Source organism: Besnoitia besnoiti, chromosome VII (genome assembly GCF_002563875.1).
Source record: "Besnoitia besnoiti strain Bb-Ger1 chromosome VII, whole genome shotgun sequence".
NCBI lineage: Eukaryota > Apicomplexa > Conoidasida > Eucoccidiorida > Sarcocystidae > Besnoitia > Besnoitia besnoiti.
The window spans coordinates 1,270,252-1,292,883 of NC_042362.1; the positions used below are offsets into that span (position 1 = coordinate 1,270,252).

At 54.5% G+C, this 22,632-nt stretch overlaps 5 protein-coding genes across 5 annotated transcripts; 2 read left to right on the forward strand and 3 right to left on the reverse strand.

Annotated features, from left to right (window-relative positions):
* Positions 1-349: 349 nt before the first annotated feature.
* On the reverse strand, positions 350-7,655 carry BESB_077750 (uncharacterized protein; the record flags this gene model as incomplete). The annotated part of the gene is made up of 13 exons (XM_029366136.1): positions 350-424; positions 706-750; positions 1,147-1,306; positions 1,518-1,585; positions 1,919-1,996; positions 2,317-2,429; positions 2,931-3,001; positions 3,384-3,548; positions 3,975-4,183; positions 4,437-4,523; positions 4,840-5,019; positions 5,365-5,819; positions 6,323-7,655. The coding sequence occupies 13 exons, from the start codon at positions 7,653-7,655 to the stop codon at positions 350-352; spliced, it is 3,039 nt and encodes a 1,012-aa protein (XP_029217567.1).
* A 1,291-nt stretch (positions 7,656-8,946) lies between these two features.
* On the forward strand, positions 8,947-11,880 carry BESB_077760 (cytokine induced apoptosis inhibitor 1 family protein; the record flags this gene model as incomplete). The annotated part of the gene is made up of 7 exons (XM_029366137.1): positions 8,947-9,264; positions 9,631-9,744; positions 9,988-10,138; positions 10,685-10,821; positions 11,061-11,106; positions 11,406-11,461; positions 11,797-11,880. 7 exons carry the CDS (start codon positions 8,947-8,949, stop codon positions 11,878-11,880), a joined length of 906 nt encoding a protein of 301 aa, XP_029217568.1.
* Positions 11,881-12,713: 833 nt separating this feature from the next.
* Positions 12,714-14,253, reverse strand: BESB_077770 (uncharacterized protein; the record flags this gene model as incomplete). The annotated part of the gene is made up of 4 exons (XM_029366138.1): positions 12,714-12,775; positions 13,068-13,132; positions 13,824-13,877; positions 14,075-14,253. The coding sequence occupies 4 exons, from the start codon at positions 14,251-14,253 to the stop codon at positions 12,714-12,716; spliced, it is 360 nt and encodes a 119-aa protein (XP_029217569.1).
* Positions 14,254-17,188: 2,935 nt separating this feature from the next.
* Positions 17,189-19,050, reverse strand: BESB_077780 (mediator complex subunit MED8; the record flags this gene model as incomplete). The annotated part of the gene is made up of 5 exons (XM_029366139.1): positions 17,189-17,322; positions 17,417-17,593; positions 17,944-18,104; positions 18,309-18,430; positions 18,994-19,050. The coding sequence occupies 5 exons, from the start codon at positions 19,048-19,050 to the stop codon at positions 17,189-17,191; spliced, it is 651 nt and encodes a 216-aa protein (XP_029217570.1).
* Positions 19,051-20,139: 1,089 nt separating this feature from the next.
* On the forward strand, positions 20,140-22,556 carry BESB_077790 (cholinephosphate cytidylyltransferase; the record flags this gene model as incomplete). The annotated part of the gene is made up of 9 exons (XM_029366140.1): positions 20,140-20,145; positions 20,764-20,923; positions 21,027-21,278; positions 21,421-21,542; positions 21,655-21,746; positions 21,858-21,924; positions 22,025-22,102; positions 22,259-22,378; positions 22,473-22,556. The coding sequence occupies 9 exons, from the start codon at positions 20,140-20,142 to the stop codon at positions 22,554-22,556; spliced, it is 981 nt and encodes a 326-aa protein (XP_029217571.1).
* Positions 22,557-22,632: the final 76 nt, after the last annotated feature.

Here is a 22,632-nt window from a genome sequence, read left to right on the forward strand (position 1 = left end):
GTTCATGGGGGAACCAGAATCGAAACACGGATAAAATGTGGTTCCAGGGACACTCGTGCTGCAAACTTCCGACGTGATTCACGCACAATCGAGCAGACATTTACCACGAAACACGACCTCCGGCACTTATTCCATGTGGGGCGGCATGCACCTCTGATTACTTTTACGGACAGATGCACACAGTCACGCACGAAGGCGTGGAAACAAAAGTCCTTATGCCGCGTATCACCCACACTGGGTAAGCACCTCATGACTGGCCTTCTCCGCCAGTCGGACGCGAAGCGCCTCTGCAGGCGTGCTGGTGCAAAGCGAATAAACCGCAAGCTGCATGCGCTCGCCCGTCCTTTCCTCACGCCGGCCAGACGCTTGTCGGAGGCGTCGACCGAGCCCCGACGGCGGCGTTGCCATTATCCGGCGTGAGATCCTGAGCGCCCGCAAAAACACGAAATACACTTCCTTTCCCGAGCTGCCCTTGCTCTCTTCAGCTCGCTGTCTGCCCGCTTGACCGCTGCTGCCTCTGCAGCGCTTTCGTTGCAGCTCTTTGCCTTAGACACCTCAACCATAGCGAGACGCCGTAAGCAGAGCCTCATCTACACACCCTTTATTCATCGTTACACGTCTCTCGGGCTTTGCGAACAAAACTATGTGACACAGAATTCATTCAGCGCTTGCCTCTCTTCATCGCTTCCCTTCATTCGCGCTTACCCTCAGGACGCGCATGGAACTGGCAGGCCGGAATGCGTACAGCAGCTGCAAAGCGCCAGACATGCAGAGAAATTACATGCCATGGTCTTCTACGCGAAAAAATCCGTGAATTCGAACAGAACGCCGTTCGTCGACACTGCCAATTCCACAAATTCCGTCTTATATGAGGTCGCAGCGACATGGTAGGGACTGTACAACAACAGTGCGTATTTAGCTGAGATTCTCAGGAGCCCGCCAACACACATCCGCGGTTCACCCGTGCGGCCGCAACGCCGGGGTGCGCTGCAGTGCACGCCAGAAACACGATGTATCTGCCTAGCGAAGTGCTTAAGGCATCTGAACGTATGGATCTCGACATCACGACAGTCTTGTCTGCCTGGAAGCTGGGTTGACAGAAAGGCTCCTGTCACGCTGACAAAGCAGCGCCTGCCGGTCACGTACCCCCAGGTAGATAAGGTAATCAATGAAATTGTCGACGACGACAAAGATCCACTCGTCCCAGGAAAGAAGTTGCTCGTACTCCAGGTTGAGGAACGTCAGCTTGAAAAAAACGAGCGTGACCGGCTTCATCAGATAGAGAAAAAAAATCCACCGGTACGTCCTGAAAGACAACAGAGCGACGGGAGAGCGCTAGGGCGTCAACGCCCAGGCGGAACTTTCGACTCGTTCGTCTTCGCAGATGACTACGAGATGTGTCTCCGTTTCTACGACCGCTTTTGTGAGGCCGTTTCGTCAGAGGTCCGAAAAACCAGGGGCACTCTCTCTCGGGAAACGCAAAGGAAGCAAGATGGAGGAACTCCAAAACCGCTCACTTGTAACCGTCATATTTGTGGTACAACTCGCCGATGGACGGCCCAAGCGTGGCGTCGGCGATGTGCGACTGCAGACACGCCAACAAAAAGGACAAGCGAAAGAAGCAAGGGTAAGGGAAAGACAATCAGGGACTCAATAAAGGGAGTAAACGGACAGCAGAGAAATGCCCTGCGAGGAAGACTGCCAACAAAGAGCCACAACCCGCATCTTGCTTTCTCTTGAGCTGTCTCTGCAGTTGACTGCACGCGAATACAGTAGCGGTGCTATCTCAGGTATACATGCTTCACCTGTATGTAAACACGACTTCACGTTTACGTGGGCGGGACACTAGTTTGTTTTTCGACTAGTCGTGATCTCCGCTCTGAACAGGGATAGACACGTCTTTTCCATACTGCCTTACGTAGAGAAGAGCGAGGTTTGCGTTGATTGCTACGAGGACGCAGATGTATCCAAGTGCATGGAGGATATAGCGCGTGCCCTGAGAACACAAAGACGCGCAAAGAGCTGATCTCGCATCCCCGCACCTCTTGATTGACCAGAAGTGTATACACACCAGAAGGAGCGTAGAAGAGACGCTCTTGGATGAGCTCCACTCTGTCGCAAAAAAGGAAGACTCAAGCACGGCCAGCCACTCATACCGGTGCATTCCCCAACCTATGGTGCTCGCACTCAACAGGCGTCTCCATTCCAGTCAGAGAGGCACGTCGCCCCGGCTGAAAACAACGTCCGAGTCCCGGAGCACGGCCATCCATCCCAGGATTTAGGGTACGGTGTTCCAGTCAGCCGTCCTGCGCGTACCTGAAACCCTCCAAGAATTATTTCAAAGAGGCCGAGGTAAAGCGAAATGACGCAGAGACCCGCGACAAACTGGACTTCGATCCGACTCAAGTGCGAGCGCAACGTCTTCCACCCTGCAAACGTTGACGGATGCAAAACTGCGGTTCAGAAGAGTAACTGCTCTTCTCACAGACACAGGGGATCAAACCCTAAACCCTACATCAAAAAACTACGGGCCTGCCGGAGGAATTCAAACATGCTCCGCATGCAGCAGCAAACGAGGCGAAGCAGCAGTGCACACTGAAGGTTGCCGCTGGCGATTATGCTGCCCCCCTGGAGCACGCGTTGACGCACCTAAGAGCGAGCGCTCTCACAGAGAAATGCAAAGAGACCAGCCTGATTGGAGAACCTCTTCTGCTTCCTTTCATCTCTCTGAACAGGTTTCTTCTCTTGCCCTGTCGAAACATTTCAGTATCTTCACTCCTCCCCGTCTTTTTTCTGCAGACCTCTCGCTGCCGCGTGCACCGATTCGGTGGCTATTTCGGCTGAGCGCGAACGCTCAAGTTCCTGAAATTCCACAGAACGCCGCAGAGGACTGCGAGTCCGCAATCGCAGATTACTCTGTCACGACGTACCTAGCGCGACGAGGATGAACGTCATCAGAGCTACAATGTCTTGCATCTTCTTCAGCACGCGCGAGGCAAGCCTGCAACTCACACATCACGCGTGATTCGCAGCAAACATTCTTTCTAGATCTCTACAGTAGATAGGATCTACGCGAAACTCTACCTCGCGCATGATATACATATCAGTATACATGCACTCGCTTGTGCACATGAGCGTATGGCGCCGACACACACCTGTGAAATGCGCGAACAGCGCGGCTCAGCCTCATTCCACCCTGCGCGGCAAGATATACGTGGTTACATGCACGGAAGTAAAGAGATATATGTAGTATATAAACATACGCCTGCATGCATGCACGGGTGTGCTTTTACTTGTCTAACTGCCAGTACAAGTGCGGCGGCCCCTCATTCGCTTTCGCTCCACTTTCGCCTTTTTGCATTCACTGTTGTTTCATCGCGCACCACAGGACGGGTTGCCGCACGCCGTGCTCCTGCACGTAGACAGCCTGCCGCCAATCGAGGGCGAAGGAGAGCGCCGAGAAAAGGAAATTCCCCAGCATCAGCAGGTGAACCGCCCTCCACCTTCGGCGTCGACAAACGAGCATGAGGAGGGCGAGACCGCCGGAACTGCAAACGACGCATCACACAGAGACCCCAGTCGCCGCGCACGCACGCACAACCACATAAACCACGTGCATACACACTCTTACCAATGCATGCATATATACATATACACATATATACACATGTATACGGGCATGCCAATAGAGTTGACCGCATATTGCGCGGACACATTTCTTCGGGTATATCCGTGCTCGAATGAAGTAGGCATATTCAAGAAAATGTGCGGCTACACGTGGAGTCAGAGGTTCTATGCATGCTGCCGAGCGCGAATACGGAAACCCGCATACAGGCAGCTGGTGTCATATACACATCCAGTGATGTGAACAGTCACAAAAGAATCTCGGCTCGCACCGCATGCTGCTGGCGCTGCCTGCAAGCCCCGCTGCATCCGCGAGACGCAACGCCAGCGCCAGGCTTCCTAGAGCTCACGTGATAACATAGAGAAGCATGAGCGCGAAGACCGTGGCTGGAAGCGCGATTTGCTCCACCGAAAGATGCTGGTTTCCAGGGTTCATGAACGTCACTTCTCCGCGAAAGCGAAGGTCTAGACCGTCGGCATTGAGAAGCACCACGGCGTAGCGGTCGCGTCGCGGCACGCGAAGCCGCACGTGCATGCGCGAGGACGTGAAGGGCAGGCGCTGCGGCAGTTTCGAAAGAAAAGAATTGAGGAAAATATGAAAAACTGGGAGAAAAAAAAAAACGCAGGCCGCGGGGAAGATATGCGATCCACCCCAACTGGAGACTCAGACAGACAGGCAGGCAGACACGACCGCGAATGGCGGAAACTCAGAAAACGTGGTAAAAAGCAGGAACACCGAAAACTTTCCTCGCAAGCCAACGGCCGTTTGCACACTGGACGACTTCTTTCCACGCTTTCGAAAAAAAATATACCTTGAAGGCAGGCACGTAGGAACTCGCCACCACGCCATCAGATGCCGTGAATGACGGCAACCAGTCCTTTTCTTGCTCGAAGAAAAGCTGAAAACAAACCGCAGTGACAGCGACCGGAAAACCAGCTCACGCGTCGACCACCCCAGCCGCGCAGGCCCCCATCCTGACACGCCAGCCTTTTGATGCAAACGACCTCTCGACAGCCATGCAATCCGAGCCTGCAGGCCTCGTTTGTGTTACGCCTATATCTGTTTATCTGTCTATCTTCCTCTCTATCTGTATTTATTTATCTGCGTATCCTGCGCATGACTAGCGGACGCTGCGCACGCTCTTGGTGGCTCGACGGACAGCGAGTAGTCGGCCGTTTGGTCTCGCGACTGGGGGGTTTCGGCACTGGACCTACAAACTGAAAATGATCCATCACGAGCACGTAAGTGTTGTTCACGGTCGTGACGACAGGCGGGTCGTCCGCGACGGGCACGGACTGCAGGCGCCGGGCTTCATGCTCGCTCCAGGCTTGCGCGGCGCTCATCGGCGCCACCTGGCCTAACAGACTGCCCGCAGAGGCCTCTGGGGCCTTTTGCTGCGGCAGGCGCTCGCGTAAACCGGCAGCGCTCGCGCCGCTGCCGCGCCGCCTGGGGAAGTTTCCCCCGCTCAGGGCGTCGCCTGATTCGCTTTCCCCCTCAGTCGGCGCGGACAGCGAGAGGCGCAGCTCGAAACGCGCCTCAATGTCTGCTTCTGGGTGCGCAGTCGCGGCGTCCTCAAGCTCCTGCTGTCCCGTTTGTGCGTCTCGACTCCGTTCTCGCAGCGCGCCCTCCGCAGCCAGCGGCCCCGCCTCCGGCCGCGTCGCCTGTTGCGCCCGACCGTCGCCCTCTAAAGCGCCACTCACACTCTGTAAAACCGTTTCTTTCCTTGGCGAAGGCGAGGCACCGAGCCGCGGCAGCCCGCCGCTTTCGGGGTCCGAACGGGCTTCATCCGCGAGGCGGTACAGCAGCGTAGGAGAGACGGCCGCGACGACCTCCCGCAGCCAGGACGCGAGAGCGCCGACGAGGCCTTCGGCCGCAGAGACACCTCGGCGGTACGCCGCGTGGGCGTCTGCGAGGCTCCAGGGCCACGCCGACGACAAAGGCCGCGGACCCGAGAGCCAGGAGGAGCCTTCCGCGACGGGCGGGGCGAGCGAGGAAGAAGAGAGCGCCGCCGGCAGGGCAGCGAGGCCTCGAGAGGGAGACTCGCCGCGGGCGGGCTCTGCGCTGTCGGGCTCTGGGGACTCCAAGAAGTACGAGACAGTCGAGAGACTCTCAATCCCTGAAAAACGCGGTTGCGGCAGAGGCAGGTTGTTCACGTAGTTCGCGGGAAGCAGCTCCAAGTCAATCTCAATCACACCTGCCCAGAAACGTGCAAGGACAGACGCGCGTGTGATAGGCATGCCCGCATTCTGGCTCAAAGGGGAACCAGGCAAATCAGAACGCCCCCGAAACAACAGCAATTGTGGTAGAAACCGCCGCACTCTGAAAGCAAGAACGAGGCGCCGCAGCAACTCTTGTCGCAGAACAGAGCCTCTCGCCCCGCGCGCCGACCTCGAAAGGTCGCACGTCAGTCAAAATTGCCTGAGGCAGACAGCTGTCGAGGGCACACCCGGATGCAGCAGCCACATCCGTATACTCACATATATATGTGTATCCGTATGCATATATAGATGTATATATCTATGTATATGTATATGCAGGTAAATCGTGTATGTGCGTGTAGCACAGCAGTGTATTTCATCCGTTTATTCCTCCAAGAGGAGAGACACAAGGGGGGCGCGGGGGGAGGGCAGCACCCCCCCTCCCCTCGCGAACCGGGTTAATCAGATTTGTGGAAAGTCCAGCGGCTGCGGGTTTTACCTCCTGCGTCAAGACCGACGTGCGGCGCGTCTCGAGGGGGGATCGCGGAGTTCACGAGATAGGGCAGGCGGCAGAGGGGGAGGGCGAAGACGTCGAACGGGGCAGCGGCGCCGCCGCCGGCTGCAGCGGCAGCCACCAAGCCCTCGGAAGCGTCGACGCGACAAATCACTGCGTCCGCAAAGAGCGGCGCGGCTTCCCTCGAGGGACCCGCCAGGAAAAAGAGCGACAGCGCGAGCCACAGCGGCGCCACGAGAAGTGACGCAGGACGACATGCGCTTCGCGCCGAGTGCCTCCGTCGCAGGCTCTGCACTGCGCCTCGTGAGGCGTTCACGAGCGGAGACAAGAGGGCGCCCGGCAGGGGAGGCGAAGCGGGCAGCGTGAGAGAGACAGACGCAGAGGAGGGCGCTTGAGAAGAAACGGACGCGCCAGCGGACGCTTTGCCGCAGGGTGGCGGCGCCGAGGCGGGGGGAGCGCAGCGTGGACAGGAAGAGAGGGGAGGCAACACCACAGACAAGAGGGAGCGGGTTGAGACTGGGAAACAAAAAGACTCGCGGGATGCCCTCCGCGCGGCGCCGTCCACCGCTGAGACTGAAGGGCATCCGAAGCGACGAGGGCAGGGCGCGTGCGCTGGCGAGGAAGAGAACAGGCAACTTCCGCTCGCTGGAAAGTGCGCAAAAGAGCGCCAACCATATCTCAAACATGCGCCTGGCGCAGCACGCCGTGAGGGCCGCGTTGAGGGCACAGACAAGGGAGCGAAGGAGTCAGGAGTCTCCGCACCCTGTTCCCTGAATCCACACGGAAAACTTCGCTCAGGGGGAACACCCGAGTCGAGGCCGCCATCCGCCAAAAGCTGTCGCAGACCGCAGCAGGCCAACCCAGCGAAGGAGGCAGCGGCCGGCGCCTGTTCACGTGGGGAAGGGGCGAACGGTGGCGCACATGTCTCCGCCCTTTGCATAGATTCTGTTTTTTCGCTCCGACTGTCGTGAGGGAAAGCCTTCTGCATCACCCGCCAGCTTTTCTGGGCTGTTATCTCTGTCGACGCTCCTCCGTCGGGAAGTTCCTCCTCCCCTTCGAAGGGCGCTGACCATCGGAAATGCAAGGCTAACTCCCGAGCAGTCTGCACTCCCGGCATGGCCGAGCTGTTCACCGACCGAGAAACAGCCTCAGCCTTCACTTGGGTTTTTCGCCACACGCAGAGAAGCGGCGTCTGCCGCTGAAAAGATTGGTTCTTCGTTCGTAGCTTTACTCGCCTCAGCAGAGACGTGACGCGTCTCTCAGTCTGTGCTTGCCGAGGCGGCGCGGTGCCCGCTACGCAAGGCCGCCTTCGCTTCATCTTGCCTTCTTCGCGAATTCGCTTTCGGGTCTGTCTTTTAGACCGATTTACGCATGGTGACCTGACGCTTCATGCGTCGACGGCGTCTGCTTATGATGGACGGCCTTCGGCACCGCGGCGGGAAACCCGAATCATTACCAGGTGAGAACGACGCGGCAGCTCCTGCAGCGAGCCTCCGCACGGTCAGAGCGAAAAGGGGGCACAGGATGTGCACAGAGAAGAAAATATCAGACGGAGGAAGAAAAATGCGCGGCGCAAAGTATCGCGCCCACAAAAGCCTGTGAGAAAAGCACTGGAGACGGCATACAGGTGCGGCTCAGAAGGAAAAACGAGTGACAGGTTAAACGCCTCTATCCAAAAAGAAAAGCTCCTCGGTTTGCCGGTAATACCAACGTTACCCCTCTTCAGCCTTACATGAGTTGTCGGAGTCAGCGACAAGGCTCGGTACGTCCTTTCCTTCGTGTCTCGCATCCCTTACATAGGATCCAAAGAGGCAGAAAACCACAGAGCGAGCTGCGCTAGCGGCCGCGGTACCCCTAATCAGAACGAAGAACACGGAGCAGAATATCACGAAAAATGTAGTTCGAGGACAAGTGCCGGCGTCGTGGAAAAGAAAACAGCAGTATTTGGCATGACGGACGTAAGGGAAAGGCGCAACAGGAGAGAGCACACTAGCACAGGAAGACCGAAAAAAAGTAACCTACTGCAAGCCTATCTGCGCCGGGGCAAGGAACGACACCAGACAAGTAGAGAGCCCAGGGCGCCCCGTCGCCGATTCTCCAAGAAAGGCGGAAAATGGAAAGTTCGGGAAGAAAGAAACACGACAGAAGCCGGGCTCATTGTTGCCTTTCTCATCATCAACTCCCGGTTCCCGTTGCAACTTCGCTTTCGTCGCAGGTCTGGAAAACTGCATGCGACCGATGGTATCTGCCACACTGCTATGGCAAAGCTGTTCTTCTGTCGAAGCGAGGGCATGACGATTTGTCTTTAGAAAAATCAAACATTGTGAATCATTATCTGCCAGGAGAAGGCAGAATCCGACATTCTGTTTAAGGCTGCAAGAGGAATTGCGTTCCAGGCGCGCTAGTACAGGTCCCCGTCTTCCTGCTAATTGGAGTCAAGGGATTTTGTGGGTTTTCCCCCTTGTGTAGTTGCCCGCTCTCTACGAGACCCTGCCAGTCGCACTTCATATCTTCTTATATTTTCAACTCATTTCCGTGCTTGTGTGCAAATCTGCTTTTCCCTGCTCGGAAACTCATTTTCGCCGTGTCTCTGTCGCTGGTGTCTCACAATGGCGGCGACGGCGTCCTCACGCGTTCTCGTCTTCGCTTCTTCTGCCTCGGCCACCGCAGCCACGGCGCTCCAGCAAAGCGCGCAAAACACATTTTTCACGATCCTTGATCCAGATGTTTTCGCTCAGCAGGCGGGGCAGAACGGGTCTGCCATAGGTGCTGTGTACGATGGCGTGCTTATCTTGGATCTTGGGAAGAATGGGTCTGCAGAGAACGCCACACGAGTTGCAATGCAGACTTTTGCGAAAGCTGTATGCACTGCAGCGGCGCCGGGCGGCTTCATTGTTCTGGCGGGTAAAAGCACTGACGGCGAGCAGGTGAGGACTCGGATCCAACCTCGCGATGCCCGCATGCATAGAATGCATGCCGAGCACGACTGTGGTTTGCAAAATTCCCTTCGGCCTGCCCGTCCGTAGTCACGGATTCTTTTCCCTTGGCTGAAAAGGTTCTTTCTGTGTGGGCTCTGAACCTCCGCAGCTGAAATCGGCGAATTGGAGCGCCTGACTTGTTACTGCTTGGGGGGAGGGGGGGGGGGGGAGGGGGGGATGTTAAGGGGGTTAAATCTAGCAGTCGCACAACTCTCGCCCGCGTGGGAATATCGGCTGTGGTGTCAGTGATCTAAAATTTTCGTTATGGGTGCCTTCACGCAGTGCGGTTCATCTGCTTTCTGTAAATCTTTGCAGACACGCCGGCTGATGAGGCGGCTTCTCACGTACGAAGGGCTCGTTTCTGCCCTCGATGCAGAGGTCGCCTCTTTCGTGGGAGAGAAACTGAAGGGACTCGACACTCCCGTGGAGGTAAAGAAACGCTAAGCTCAGGGCGACCCGCATAGGCAGGGCGCTCGGTACACGCATCTGCCATCGCATTCCCTGCGACGCTCTAGGCTTCCGCAGGCAGCGCCAGTCTGAAAGGCTCTACAGTCGCTTACCGCTTCCGTGCCAAACTTCTGCAGTGCTGCCACGGGTGGAAGGAGCTGCATAAGTTCGTGCACTGTATGTCACTCGCTTCGGCAACTTCTTCTCTTTGCTATGCTGCTGCAGTGGACGGGTAAAAAGCCGACATGGGCTGCGGGCGCCGCGGAAAGGATTTCCGGCGCTTCTGCGAACGGGACGACCCAGATGGACGCAGATGGTCTGATTGACGAATCGACGCTGATCGATCCCACGGAGTCTTACCAGCCGCTCGGAAAGGGTGAGACACTTTCTCCACCGCGTCACATGACGCGTGCCGTGCAGTTGCCGTGTCCTAGTGTATACACAGCGCCGGAGCAGGTGCGGCACTGAGTAGTTGACCGCTGTGTGATTCAGACACGGCACAGGAGTTCCTGTGGACTGCATGCCGGATCTTCCCGAGTTGGTACCTCCGCCTTAGCGAAGAACTGGGGCGAGACGGCGCCCTTTCGGTCTCCCGCGCTGCGTGTATGGAGCAGCCTCCACTTTCTGTTTACAGCTGTTTGCAATGCGGCGGCACTTGGAGCAAAAACGCGCACAGTGCATCACCTGTACTCGCTATCGTGTCGCGGTAGACCTGCAGGTCATCGGCCATGGCTGGCCTCTATTTACACTGGGCATGCCTGGCTGTGATTTCAAAGAAACACGCTGATGCCCGAGCGACAGCAGCTGTAAATGATTTAGTCTGAATGGAATGCATGGATTGGATTCTTGGTGGCATGACACGTGGTGAGTAACTAGATGCATGCATGCATGCATGTGACAATGTTGCTTGCTTTTTGTTCAGATCGTTCGAGCTGCGCCTCAAGGCCGAAGGCGTGTGCAAACTGCACCTGCGGACGCAAGGAGGCAGAGGAGGCTGCAGAGAAGGAGGAGAGGAGAAAGAAGCTCGAGAGCGGCGAAATCCGGTCTTCCTGTGGAAATGTCAGTCAGGCTGCGGTTGCCTCGTCTCACAGAGCAGTTATAGGAGCTTCGTACTCGTGAGAGGATCGGCGTGGTAAATTGTGGTTGCGGCGGTGGTGCGCACTGGCTTGCGCCCGCGTCGCTTGGCGTACAGAGGAAATAGCAGCTGATATGCCTGTTTGCTATGTTGTCTCGCCTACTGTTGTGAAATGTTGTGAAGAAGTTGATCTGTCTCAAATTTTGTCTTTTTTTTTCTGCAGTGCTACCTTGGCGATGCGTTCCGTTGCGCTGGATGCCCCTACAGAGGTACACCTACCCGCTTGGCAGCGGTCGCGCGAAGTCGAAAGCAAGTGCCAGGCGTTGCTCGCTGTTTTTGTCGATGTTGGGTTTCGGTCTGTGCTTGCTGCATATTCTGCTGCACATTCACCGAGCACAGTGGCGGCAGTTAATGCGCCTGATCAGTCTTTCAAGCTTCAGGGAGGGCAGACGGCAGTGAAACTTAATCTGTGAATTCGCCGGTAGCTGACCGCTCGTTCTAGATAGAAAGATATCGGCTGCATGTAGTCGTCAGCAGTTTGGGCGTTTGTTCCTTCTCGTGTCTGCAGGCATGCCTGCGTTCAAGCCAGGCGAAAAGGTCGCTTTGGCAGAGACTGCCGCGACGGTGAGTCTGGTGTGACAGCTCTAGAAGTAACGGAAAACACACTTGGGTTGATGCCATAGCGCAGTACAGTCTGCTTCAACCGAAGGCGCAACGCGGAACGATCCCATGCTGCGCTGCCTCCGTGGATACGATCTCGCGCGCCGGAGGGCTCCTGACATGGCTGGGAATTTGAAGCAGGGCGGCTGGCGAGGTGAAGACACATGCAGTTCGGAGCGAGGTGAAATTGGAAATTGGCAGACACTGTATTTTTATTGCGAAAACGAATACCCCCACACCTTCGCTACTACTATTGTCGCTTATTTTCGTGTGGGTATGTGGACGCCTCTTCTGTACAGGCTCCTGCGGCGGGACTGCAGAAGGACGTTGCCACCGTGACTCAGAACAAGGTGCAGATCACAGATCTCGGTGACGATATCTAAGATACCGGGAAGCAGAAAACGTCGAACGTTTTCCGGGTGTCTCCTTGTCTCCGGGAATTCTGTGGTGTGTTCTTGGGTGCTCTTGGCAGTTCCTACTCTCAGCGAAGGCTGTGCTTTCTTGACTCGTAGCTACCAGCGAGACAACCGGGAAAACATTCTCTGGAAGAATATCTGGTTGCGCTGCAGAACATGTTTTTTCTTGCTCTAGTGTCGGGTGGATCGTGCTCAACTTTCTTAGTCCACCCCCTGTACTTCGAGGCGAACCTGGAGGGCAGCGTGATCAGGTTCTTAGCGGAGACCGGAGATGCCACGAATCCTTGCCTGCTAACATACTCTCGCAGCTCGCGGTTGGGGGAGGCGGCTGTGTCACGCTTTTCAGCGAGTAGTCAACATTTGCATAACGGAAAGAAAGGCACCTTCTCGAGCCACGATCACTCTAACATCGTGTCAAACCCGTTTGGCTCGGTTTCGCATTCTCGAGCACGCCAACCGAGAGAAAAAAAAATCTAAAAGCATAATCCAAAAGGGGCAGCGAGAGAGTCTGCTTTCCCGAGCGTACAGACGCTCATATATAGGTGAAGAAGCAAAGTGTCGGGTCTGGCTTCGTGAGTGGGGCCCTCTCACTACGGGTTCACAGAGCTTGCGGACTTCGCTCGTTGCGACAAATTCACGAGACACGCTCACCCAGCGTCTCGATTAGACATGGGGCAAGACAGACAAAGCCTGGCCAGAAGAAGGGAGATTGGGGACGAACGAATGCCAGTAAAATGGGGGGCACCGCGGGCGCAAAGGTTGTTCAGAGGGCGAAGATACTGCATCCTAGGGGAAGGAAATCACAGATCGTCTTCTCCGGGTTTCGCCTCGATGGACTGAGTCTTCATCAGCTCTAGATACGCTGCGAGGGAAGCACAGAAGCGGAAAGAAAGCGAGGGTGTTTCGAGCGAAGCCGTCAATTATGTTATCAGAACTACTCTAACTCTCCGATTGCGCAGCTCCTGTCTGCTGCCACCATGACGGTATTTTTCTGCCTCTCTTGCACAGAGGAGACAAGCCCCGGGGAGAAGGATTTCAGCGCCTTCCTCCCTCAGGCCGAATAGCAACTCTGCAAAAAAGTCGATTCAGAAGAGCCAAGATGCATGGAAGCGAAGACAAACATCGTCTGGTCGTTACAGAGCAGCGCCGCCTACCTTCGTACTGATCCTTGTCAAACCGCATTTGCATCTCCCTGAGGCTGAAGTGCTCTGCCTCAAACCTGCAACCGAAACGAAATGAGCATGGTAGACAAAAAGCCACAGATAACATGCGAGTTCAACGCGCTTCTACTGTGCCTGCAGAGCTTGAAGAGGGGACGAAACTCGCCTTCACTATCATGGTTCGCTGTCTCCTCTCAGCGTTAAGACAGCCTCACATATGAGGTGATAACGGCTATCACTCGCAGAAGGATCCATGAAGCAGGTTTCACTGCTCGGTGGATGACATTTTTCGACAGTGAAATGAGAGACAACAGAGTTGACCGACTGCAATAGGATCACCCGAGCACTGATACGGCATATCACCCCGATGATGCTTTCTGCCGAATTTTATTTCCTCCGGTTTCTAGAAGGACGCCATCCCTTGCGGGATAAGAAATGATATAATTAGGTATAAATTGTTGCCGATAAATAATTTTTACCATAATTTATGAAAAAAACTTATGAAATGTTGTGTAAAATAAATTTACATAACTGTTTATACTTCTTTCTTGTTTTGATCCCTTCAAAAGCTTTTCCTCATAAAGTTCTAGCAAATTTAAAACCAGTTTTAACTGTAGAAATTAAGTAAATTTGCTTTTTAATAAAAGGAAATTTATCGGCTCTCTGCTCATAGAGTACGGATCAGTGACACCCGAGTCTGCGGGCTTCTCCGAAACCATCGCAGGGAATGAGTCGGTCTGGTGGACTCACTCGTGTTTCTTTCCGTTGACCAGTTCAATTTTTATGATAGAGGGGGAGTTGTACCTGAAGACGCATATCCACATCATATAGATTTGTAAGCGAGCGCGGTTGCCACTCCATCGGCTACAAGTCACGCACTCGTGGCTGGCAGTTGCAGGCTTTAGATCCCTCATATAGAGTTTAGTGACACGGAACGCCAATATATGCAGCAGTGATGGCAGAACAGGAACTTTCTTAGCGCTCTGGTATTCTGATCTCACCCAAGAAGCTGGAAAGAGGACTGGAGCGTCGGAAACTTCTTTTTGACGGGCTCAGACTTCATGTAGTGAATCAACTGCCTGCAAACTTCTGACCGGGCGCGACCGGGATGGTACGCCACATGGATACTTTTGACACATGTCAGAAAGTCCAAGGGTTTGAAAAGATCGTATTTCGGCATTGTGCTTGACTTTGGAAAACCCTCTCCATGAACAAGCGGCCTATACACGGGGAGCCGAAAGAATCCGGTAGTCAAAGCGCACAGATCAGAGCTCTGGAACGGAGAAATATGAACGGCAGGGCCGTTGCTTGTTTAAGAGGACAAGGAATCCGGCGTCCGCGATGCTCACACACACACGCCTCTCCGCATGTGTATTCGGTGAACGTGTGAGCAGGATCGCGGAACTCGCAGCCTCCGTAAGACAACGAAAACACAGAAAAACAGACTGTGGAAAAACGGCCTACTCTTGGGATAGCTACACGAGAACCGTATCGTCCGCCCCAACGCCTGCGTGACAGAAACGTGGAACTCGTGGTCAGGCAGCACGGCCTGGTGTACACTCTGCAGATCAGCCAATGAAGCCTGTCCTCGTAGTTAACGTTCTGCCAGAAACGCGCGCGTCTGGGGCGGCCGAAACCCTCCTACAAGTGACGAAGACTCTTCTTCGGTTGTGCATGGATGCTGAGGAGGGCCGCGACCGGCAGCCCACGCGGCCTTTATAGCCCCGTCCAGCAAACGAGGCAAAAGACAGTTTGCAGTGACGGCAGCTGCTACAACTTAGCCTCAATCGTCCTCAGGAAACTGCAGCATATTTGAAGGAAAGAGAAGTACACCAGAACACATTTCGGTTTCACCGCGCGACTGAGCTGCAACCGTCTCCTCAGAGACTTCACGGCCCGCGTACTTCACATGAATCGAGCACCATCGCATGCCACGGTAGCAAATGGAAAAGAGCGTAATATGACTTGGTTAACAGCCGCATGAGTAGTCTTTTATCACCACCCAGCAGGAAAAACGCGATCGGTTACATCGAGTTGGAACTGCTGAGTGCCGAATATACTGCATGCACGACCGCAGCAGCATGCGTCACTTCTACACTCAGAAACCTACTGGTGAATTCACTAGACAAGTGGAAGCAACTGAATGTCCCCCAGTGATGCTCTTGTGGGCTGGCTTTCTAATTTTAAGGCAGTCTATCTCCTAGATGTGGACATGGCAGCAGATGGGGCGAACTTCACGGGCGGTGCAGCAGCGTGCGGTTGCAAGACATCCAGTAGTGGCTCGCAGAACTCTTTCAAGGCTACACCTGAGACTTTGCTACGATGTTGCAGAAGCTGCCAGAACCGCGGTCGCCTGCGTAGAAGCCCAGACACGGCTCAACTAAGCGCGTCCTCGAAAGTTACGTGGGGTCGCCCTCTGCTGTTAACAGCGCATCTATGGATGCCCCTGTCGCGCCGCGGCTCAGTCCGGTTGAGGTTGCTCATCTTTGCTCCAATGCTGGCAACACACGCATAATGAACTCCGCATCCTGTTTCAGAAATGAGGGACTGCTCAGTCGACGAAGCGCCTCATCCCTGTAAGCCAGCGATGATCCAGACACGCGAGCATTGAACTGACACTTTGTAAGCGATCTCAGATTCCGTTTCACCAGCTAGATCAGCTGCCATATCTCTACGGGTGCGAGGAAGGGCATGAAGATTCAGAGGCCCGCTGTAATATGAAGCAAGCAGTGACTGATACCTACTATATCGCAGTGTAGCACAGCAGTGAATTAGATTGTGTACGTCCTTGATTACGAAGCAGAAAACGCTCCAGGCGGCCCACACTCAGCATAACTCTGAGAACGGGGGATCCTCTACCAATATGCGTGCCGTCCTAGGCTTTTCAACCCCCGTGTATTTCACAAGTGTATCTATTACGACAATATCGGGGCTCCCCACAGCGGTCCTTGATCGGCTATCTCAGCTTCTGTGCAATGCCACATCACGCTTCACCTCGCATATCCACGACATTGCGGCACCATAAGCTGCGCCAGCCGATTGTGTTGGCGAAGGATTTCGGTCAGCCAGTGGCTGCAGAGGTCGAGACATAGACAAGGAACTCGGTTTGAAAACGGACCCAAGAGACTGTCTATTATATTGATACAGAAACTGTATAAAATGCCGACTCTCCACAATCCACCGCCACTGGGGTGCCTCCTGAGCGACCAGCCCGCTGTGGACAAAACTGGTGGCGCAGCTGACGTAAAACACTCTGTTTCTCTTGCGCAATGACAGTCGGAGGCATCACCTGCGCACGCCAAAACCGTGGACCTCTCCTATTCGCCCCTCGAGGTGCCCGGACTAGCTAGATACGCGCACACAGTATCCGCGTCCGCCCTCCTTCCACCGTGGAAGGAAATAGAGCAGAGCCTCTCTCCTCGCGGAGCCTGCGACAGACTCCGCTGAACTCAAGATGTCATCAGAGTCTCGAAATAGCAATCGAGGGGAGGCATCCAGCTAGAGCGACGCTACCGGCCGTGCATGGCCAGCAGTAACGTCAAAGACGCGCGATTCTTGACTCGTGACGACAAATTACACGATGCAGCGATAGCCACGCAGGTCTGCTGATCCTTGTTAAACAGCAAGATAAAGCCTGACAGCACGCAGCCCTACTGCGGAAGCGGAACGAACGCCAGCTGCGCCATCGCCGGAGTGTTTTGCTTCTGAGCTCCGCGACTCTTTCATACGCCATGCGACAGCGAACCTGGACGCGCCATCCTCTCCTTGTACAGAGACGATTTGCCCGTACCGAACCGTGTACAGCGCGAATCGAAAGAATGCGAGATCACGCTATCAGCTTGCATGTATCGCAGCCCAAGGGACTATGCGTGTATTCCTTCCGGCGAGATGCCTGACACAGTCCGAATGCAAAACCAAACCAAAAGCAGAGACCAGATTGAAATCAAACCCCGTACAATGTCGCAAGCCACTGTAACCGCCCCAGCCCTCAGGAAACTCTGTCCTCTACACTCTGCTCCTGCAGTGATAAGCGCAACTGAGGTTCTTAAGGCGTCTCAAACAAGGACATCGGATCTCTCGACATCCCCGTCTCAGCATCACAGCCATCCATTCGATCAGCGTGCCTTACCGCATCCTTTGCTCAAGGCGACCATGAGTTGTTCAAGCGGGCCAGAATCCTTCGGAACTTGTGAAGGACGAGCCGCTCGCGTCTTGAATATCGGCTTGAGCTTGTACTCCTGAGGTTTCTCTGTTCAGAAGAGCCACATAGCTTCACAAGCCCAGCATGAGTGTCTCTCAGTGCCTTATTCGCTACGATACAGCGATTTGTCAGCTTCACCTACCAATCTCGTCGTCGATAATGGCGAGGAGCTGTTGGACCTGACCGTTGTGCCGCGCTACACAGAGGAACAACTCCTTCGGCGCCACGCAGTTCCGGTATTTGCTGCAGAATCTGGCGTAGAGGTCCTTTCTTTTGAGCTCCTCCTCCTCGGGAGTCACGGCACTTATGCACTCCAACACTGCAGAAGACAACGCGCAGAGCCTACACACAGTAGGCTCGGGATGGGCTACGCCGGGGCTGCGTAGGAAGCTATCCAAGAAAACGGCTCTTCGCCCCACGCCACGATATCATCTAGGCCTTGATTCTCTGTTAAGGTGTCTTTCTGAATGAAACCTGCCTGTTTGGCCTCCCCCTGGCTCCGGTGGTCCCAGCAAGTGAAAAAACCGGCCTCCTCGCATGCACCGCCGACAGAACGGGTGTCCAGAGACTCTAGTTGATGAGAAGCCATCAACAGGAGGCCGCCTGCAGTGGAGCACAGACTGTCATGAAACACGCGAAACCGGGTGCGGAATCATGTGGAAGGCTCACAGCAGTCCTTGTCTTTCGTGTTGCCCGTGAACGGATTCGGGGGCAAGGAGTGGATGGGAGCTGGGGCGCTGTTGACGAGGTAAGCCTCCCCTCCGCGGCAGGACGTCTCGAAGGAATAGTAGCCCACGGCAAGGCCGAGAATATCGCTGATAAACTTTCCGCTGGATACAAAAGAGACACACATCAGCTCAAGTGCAAAGTGACACATCCACAGCAGGCAACCATTCCCCGTAGAGACTACTCTGCCAATTTTAAACAAATTCTTAGAGCGAGTGCAAACCGCACGCCATCTGCTTTCCGTGTGCCGCGTCCAAATTGAAGAGAATGCTGCAGAGCTCGTACACGGCGGAACGATTGACACGTACTAGGGAAGCAAGTTGGCGATCTCGAAGTCTTGGTTGAGTTGCTCGCTGATCATGTTGTTCATATCGGCGAAGCTGCTCCCCATCGAGGCGATAATCGTGTCCGCCTGGTCAACACCGCCATCCTGTGAGCGCACCACGAAAGCGCCGACAAGAAAATTAGCTACTAATGAGAAGGAAAAACGATTAGTGGATCTGTTATCGTCAATTTACAGTTACACTGCTCTGCACATGAGGTCACATCACGCTTCCCTCGCGAAGACACCGCTCGGAACCGGGACTCTACCACACGGGGTAAGTCGCGTGTCAGGATCTCTGAACAACAAACTCAAACCCTATACGGCAATCTTGAATCTAAAGGGCGCGCGAACTCTAATTTGCGTGTAGCAAAGAAAGCACCCGCCAATGCTGCGGATTAGCTCCTAGAACGGTTGAGCGTTTTCAAGAACGACATCCTTTCGCCGAGAAGTTGAAGGCAGCATACATATTTTGAATGGCATATGCAAAAAGGGGTACACAACCAGGGCAGGCAAAGATCGACGATGGTACTGATGGATTCAGCAGGCGGGGAAAAAGGAACGACGCCTGGTACAAGCGGAAGCGCACACTTCGTAGGCGCTGGCGATTACTTGAAACGCCATCGGTATGGAGACACCAGCTACCTTGCCTAGCTTGTAGAAAAGCTTACTCGTAGTTCTCCTCTGTCCTCCGATAAATCCAAAATTCCAGCGAGAGAAGAGGCCATGACGCTTGAAGCGGCGACTGATGCTACCTTAACCGCGGATGCCCGCAGGTGATCACAAGCCACCCACAAACAACATACGTCCTTGGTTTAAATGGACATGGAGATGGTAGTCTAGACTCCAGAAAAAAGTGAAGAATAAAGCAGGGCTCGATCAGCTTCCTGTCCTCGACCCCGCCAGTCAGTTTGCTACCATTACCGAACTGTCAGTCCGCAGAATTCACTGCCTGCACGAGGAGACACTAGACCAGATATGCAGTATTCGTTCACAGCATCTGCACATCTGGTACGTGAAGTTAGAATCGATATCCCCAACGGGGGATCGTGCCTCGAATACCCACGAGGTGCCTTGGTGAGCTCAAATCAGCATCATGTCGCGCTCGCCAGAAAACGCTCTCGCTTATCGAGGCTTGCCCTCGCGGAAGGGACGTCTTTTCTACCCTCCCGGCAAAGCGCCCTCAGCTATTCCCCTGGTACGCCGTTTTCCGCCCGAGCGCGTACGACTTCAGCTTCCCAAGTTGGGCTGCCTGAAGTTTGAAGGCAAGTACTTCGCTTTTTTCTTGGTGGACGGCGTGTCTATTTTCCTGTTAAAAAGACAAAGTTCGTCCGTCTGCGGTCTGTCGTATTTTTCACGTCTCCTTCCCTCTACCACGCCGTGCCCCTTCTTACGCACCTCACAGCTGGCAGCAGAAGCGGGAAGAAGGGTCTCTCGGTCAAAGCCGCTCTTGTTTTACTAAGCGTTGAACACTGGCTTATTGTTTTTGAAGCGCTGTTTTTTCGTGTTTTGCTGACGGCTCTCTCCTTTCTTTTGCATGCTACAGGCACATTCTCCTTCAGGCTGTCAGAGACGGTCTCGGCGCTGTCTTCTTGCAATCGAAGACACTTGTGGAAGGCATCCGTTAGATTCGAACTGCAAGTCGATAAAATTCATTCTTTGCATCTAAATCATTTTCTTGTCCTTATTTAAGGAAGCAAGGGCGTCGGACATTAGTGGGTGTATCCCATCTTTTCTTCACTGGAGAAGCGGGTCTTATCAAGGAGAGGGGCAGCCCTCGAGGGACGTCTGCCTCTGAATCGTCATTTTGCACGACGATGGAGGTACGATTTCTCATTACACATGCTTTTAAGCAGCGGCGTTCAAGTTGTGGGTTCTCACAGGAGGGTGACTGTGGCATCGGGCTGCCAAACGAGCATTTGCAAACACGGGGCTGTGAGACAGCTTGCCGAACGTAGTGGATGGAGTGTAGCTTCCATCCTCTGTTCGTTGTGTGGCGCAACCGATATGCCGCTTGAATTCTTACCCAAGTTTGTGACCTATCTGAACAAGTTGGACGCAACAGCGACGAGTGCTTGGTCGCCGGCTGAGTAGCCGGGCAGCGTGCTCTCTGTCATCCCCGCGCTCTCTGTTTCGTGCCCAGCCTATGCGTCCCCTCTTTATTCTCAGGCTCGCTTTCCCCTTTTGATCTTACAACTAGACTCCTCTGTCTCGCCACGGGGGCTTCCACGTGCATGCGCCATTTCGCAGGAACTACAGTGTTACATGGCTTATTTGCCAGAGGTGTGCCGCAGTTGGATTTGTAGTATTGCGTGTTGACGCACACCCATTCTGATTTCAGGGCTCTACCGTCCGTGATAGCTCCACCTTTTTTTGTAGTGCAGAGCGGTTGCTTTTGGTACGATGATTCTGAACGCTACGCCTTTGAATCTGTGTCTCAGGCTACATGTAGCCCATGCCAGGGAACAGGGGGAAAGAGGAGGGAGGCGCCGAGCGGGGCATCAGATCCGCCCGCCGCCGAGCCGCCTATCAAGAAGATGAGACGCGACTCCTCGACGGACCCCGACGACTGGGGTCGTCCTGTCAGAGTGTACGCTGATGGTGAGCCGAAGTTCCGAGCAAGCGCGCCCGACTCAGTCGCTTGTAGGATCATACGCCTGGGCGTCAAACAACAAAATGTCGTATACACTGTACATGCGCTCAGGCGTCTACGATCTTCTTCATTTGGGCCACATGCGACAGCTTGAACAAGCGAAGAAGCTGTTTAAAAACGTCCACCTCATCGCCGGCGTGGCATCTGACGAGGACACGCATCGGCTGAAAGGACAGACGGTGCAAACGTTGGCCGAGCGCGCTGACACCTTGCGCCATATTAAGTGGGTTGATGAGGTCATCGCTCCCTGCCCGTGGATCCTGACACCGGAATTCATCGAGGAGCATAAAATCGATTTTGTAGGTAAGTGTCTGCAGTCAAGCTTACCAGAGTGTGTCATTCACTCACTGTCAAGGCATCGGTTGAAGTCGCGCGAGCATTCCGGTCCGCGGCTCTTCATTTCACAGGCTACCTGTATTGCGCGCGTCTCCCGGTGCTTCCTCAGCTCATGACGCCGAGCCTTACCAGGCGGTGCAGAAGTCTAAGGAGAAGAAGGAACGCGACGAGAGGAAGAAGAAGAAGAGTCCACCGGTCGATGATGACATCTACGGATGGCTGAAAGAAGCCGTAAGAACCCTACAGATTTCGTCGCGTTGCAGCTTTGGCTCCGTGTCTTGGCACCACGTGTCAGGTGTAGGCGTCATTCACACGTGTTCTGTGGCTACGTGCGTCTATGTAGGGGAAATTCAAGGCAACGAAACGGACGGCAGGGGTTTCAACGACTGATTTGATCGTCAGAATTCTCCAGAACTACGAAGACTACGTCGATCGGTAGGTTCCTAGACTACAGATTACGCTCTGCTTTTGAATGTTTGACTGCGACTGGCGTGTTGGGCATCAATGTGGCAATGTGCTCAAATCGTTGTTGCGTTTTCGCCTCAGGTCCCTTCAGAGAGGTGTCACACCAAAGGATATGAATATCGGGTTCACAACGGCAAACGCCATCAAGGTAGGCTCAGACCTCAGCGGCTCAACGGATGCCACGACGTGACTGCGACGGTCTATCTTCCTTACGACTCACGTGTTGTGTGCGTGCTTTTCTGCTGCAGATGAAGAAGAATATGCAACGCTGGGGTGAAAAGGTCTCCGACGAGCTCACGAAGGTCACCTTGACAGACAGGCCTCTCGTAGGTGTCACCAGATATTTCTGCGAAACGTGTGCTTGCCGTGAAACCAGGATCGCTTTATCTCAGGCCCGACATCTTAGAGCAGAGAATGTGTGACAGCTACAAGGCTCGATTCATGAATCTCCGGTCTGCTGGAGTTTTTGCTGTGCGTCGCAGGGTGTAAACTTTGACCAAAGCGTGGAGAAATTGAGGAACAGTATACATCAAACGTACGATACCTGGAGAGCACACTCTCACAAGTTCCTCAAGGGATTTGCGAGAACCTTCGAGCCGATGGTAGGTGACGTTCGACTGGACACAGGCGTCAGCGAACTGTTCAGCTCGCTGCTCGCGCAAAGACGGGTCTGTGCCTGTTTGCTTCCCTGCTCAGAAATCCTTCATTGGCCTCCATCATAAAGGCTCGCGTCACACGAGCGACGAAGAAGACGGAGCCGCTTCAGATACATCGCAGTAGGCGACAAATGGGCCAATGCTGTCTTCCGAATTTTGTTCGTCAAAGGCCCCGAGTTTCTCGAGATTGGGTTTTTGCC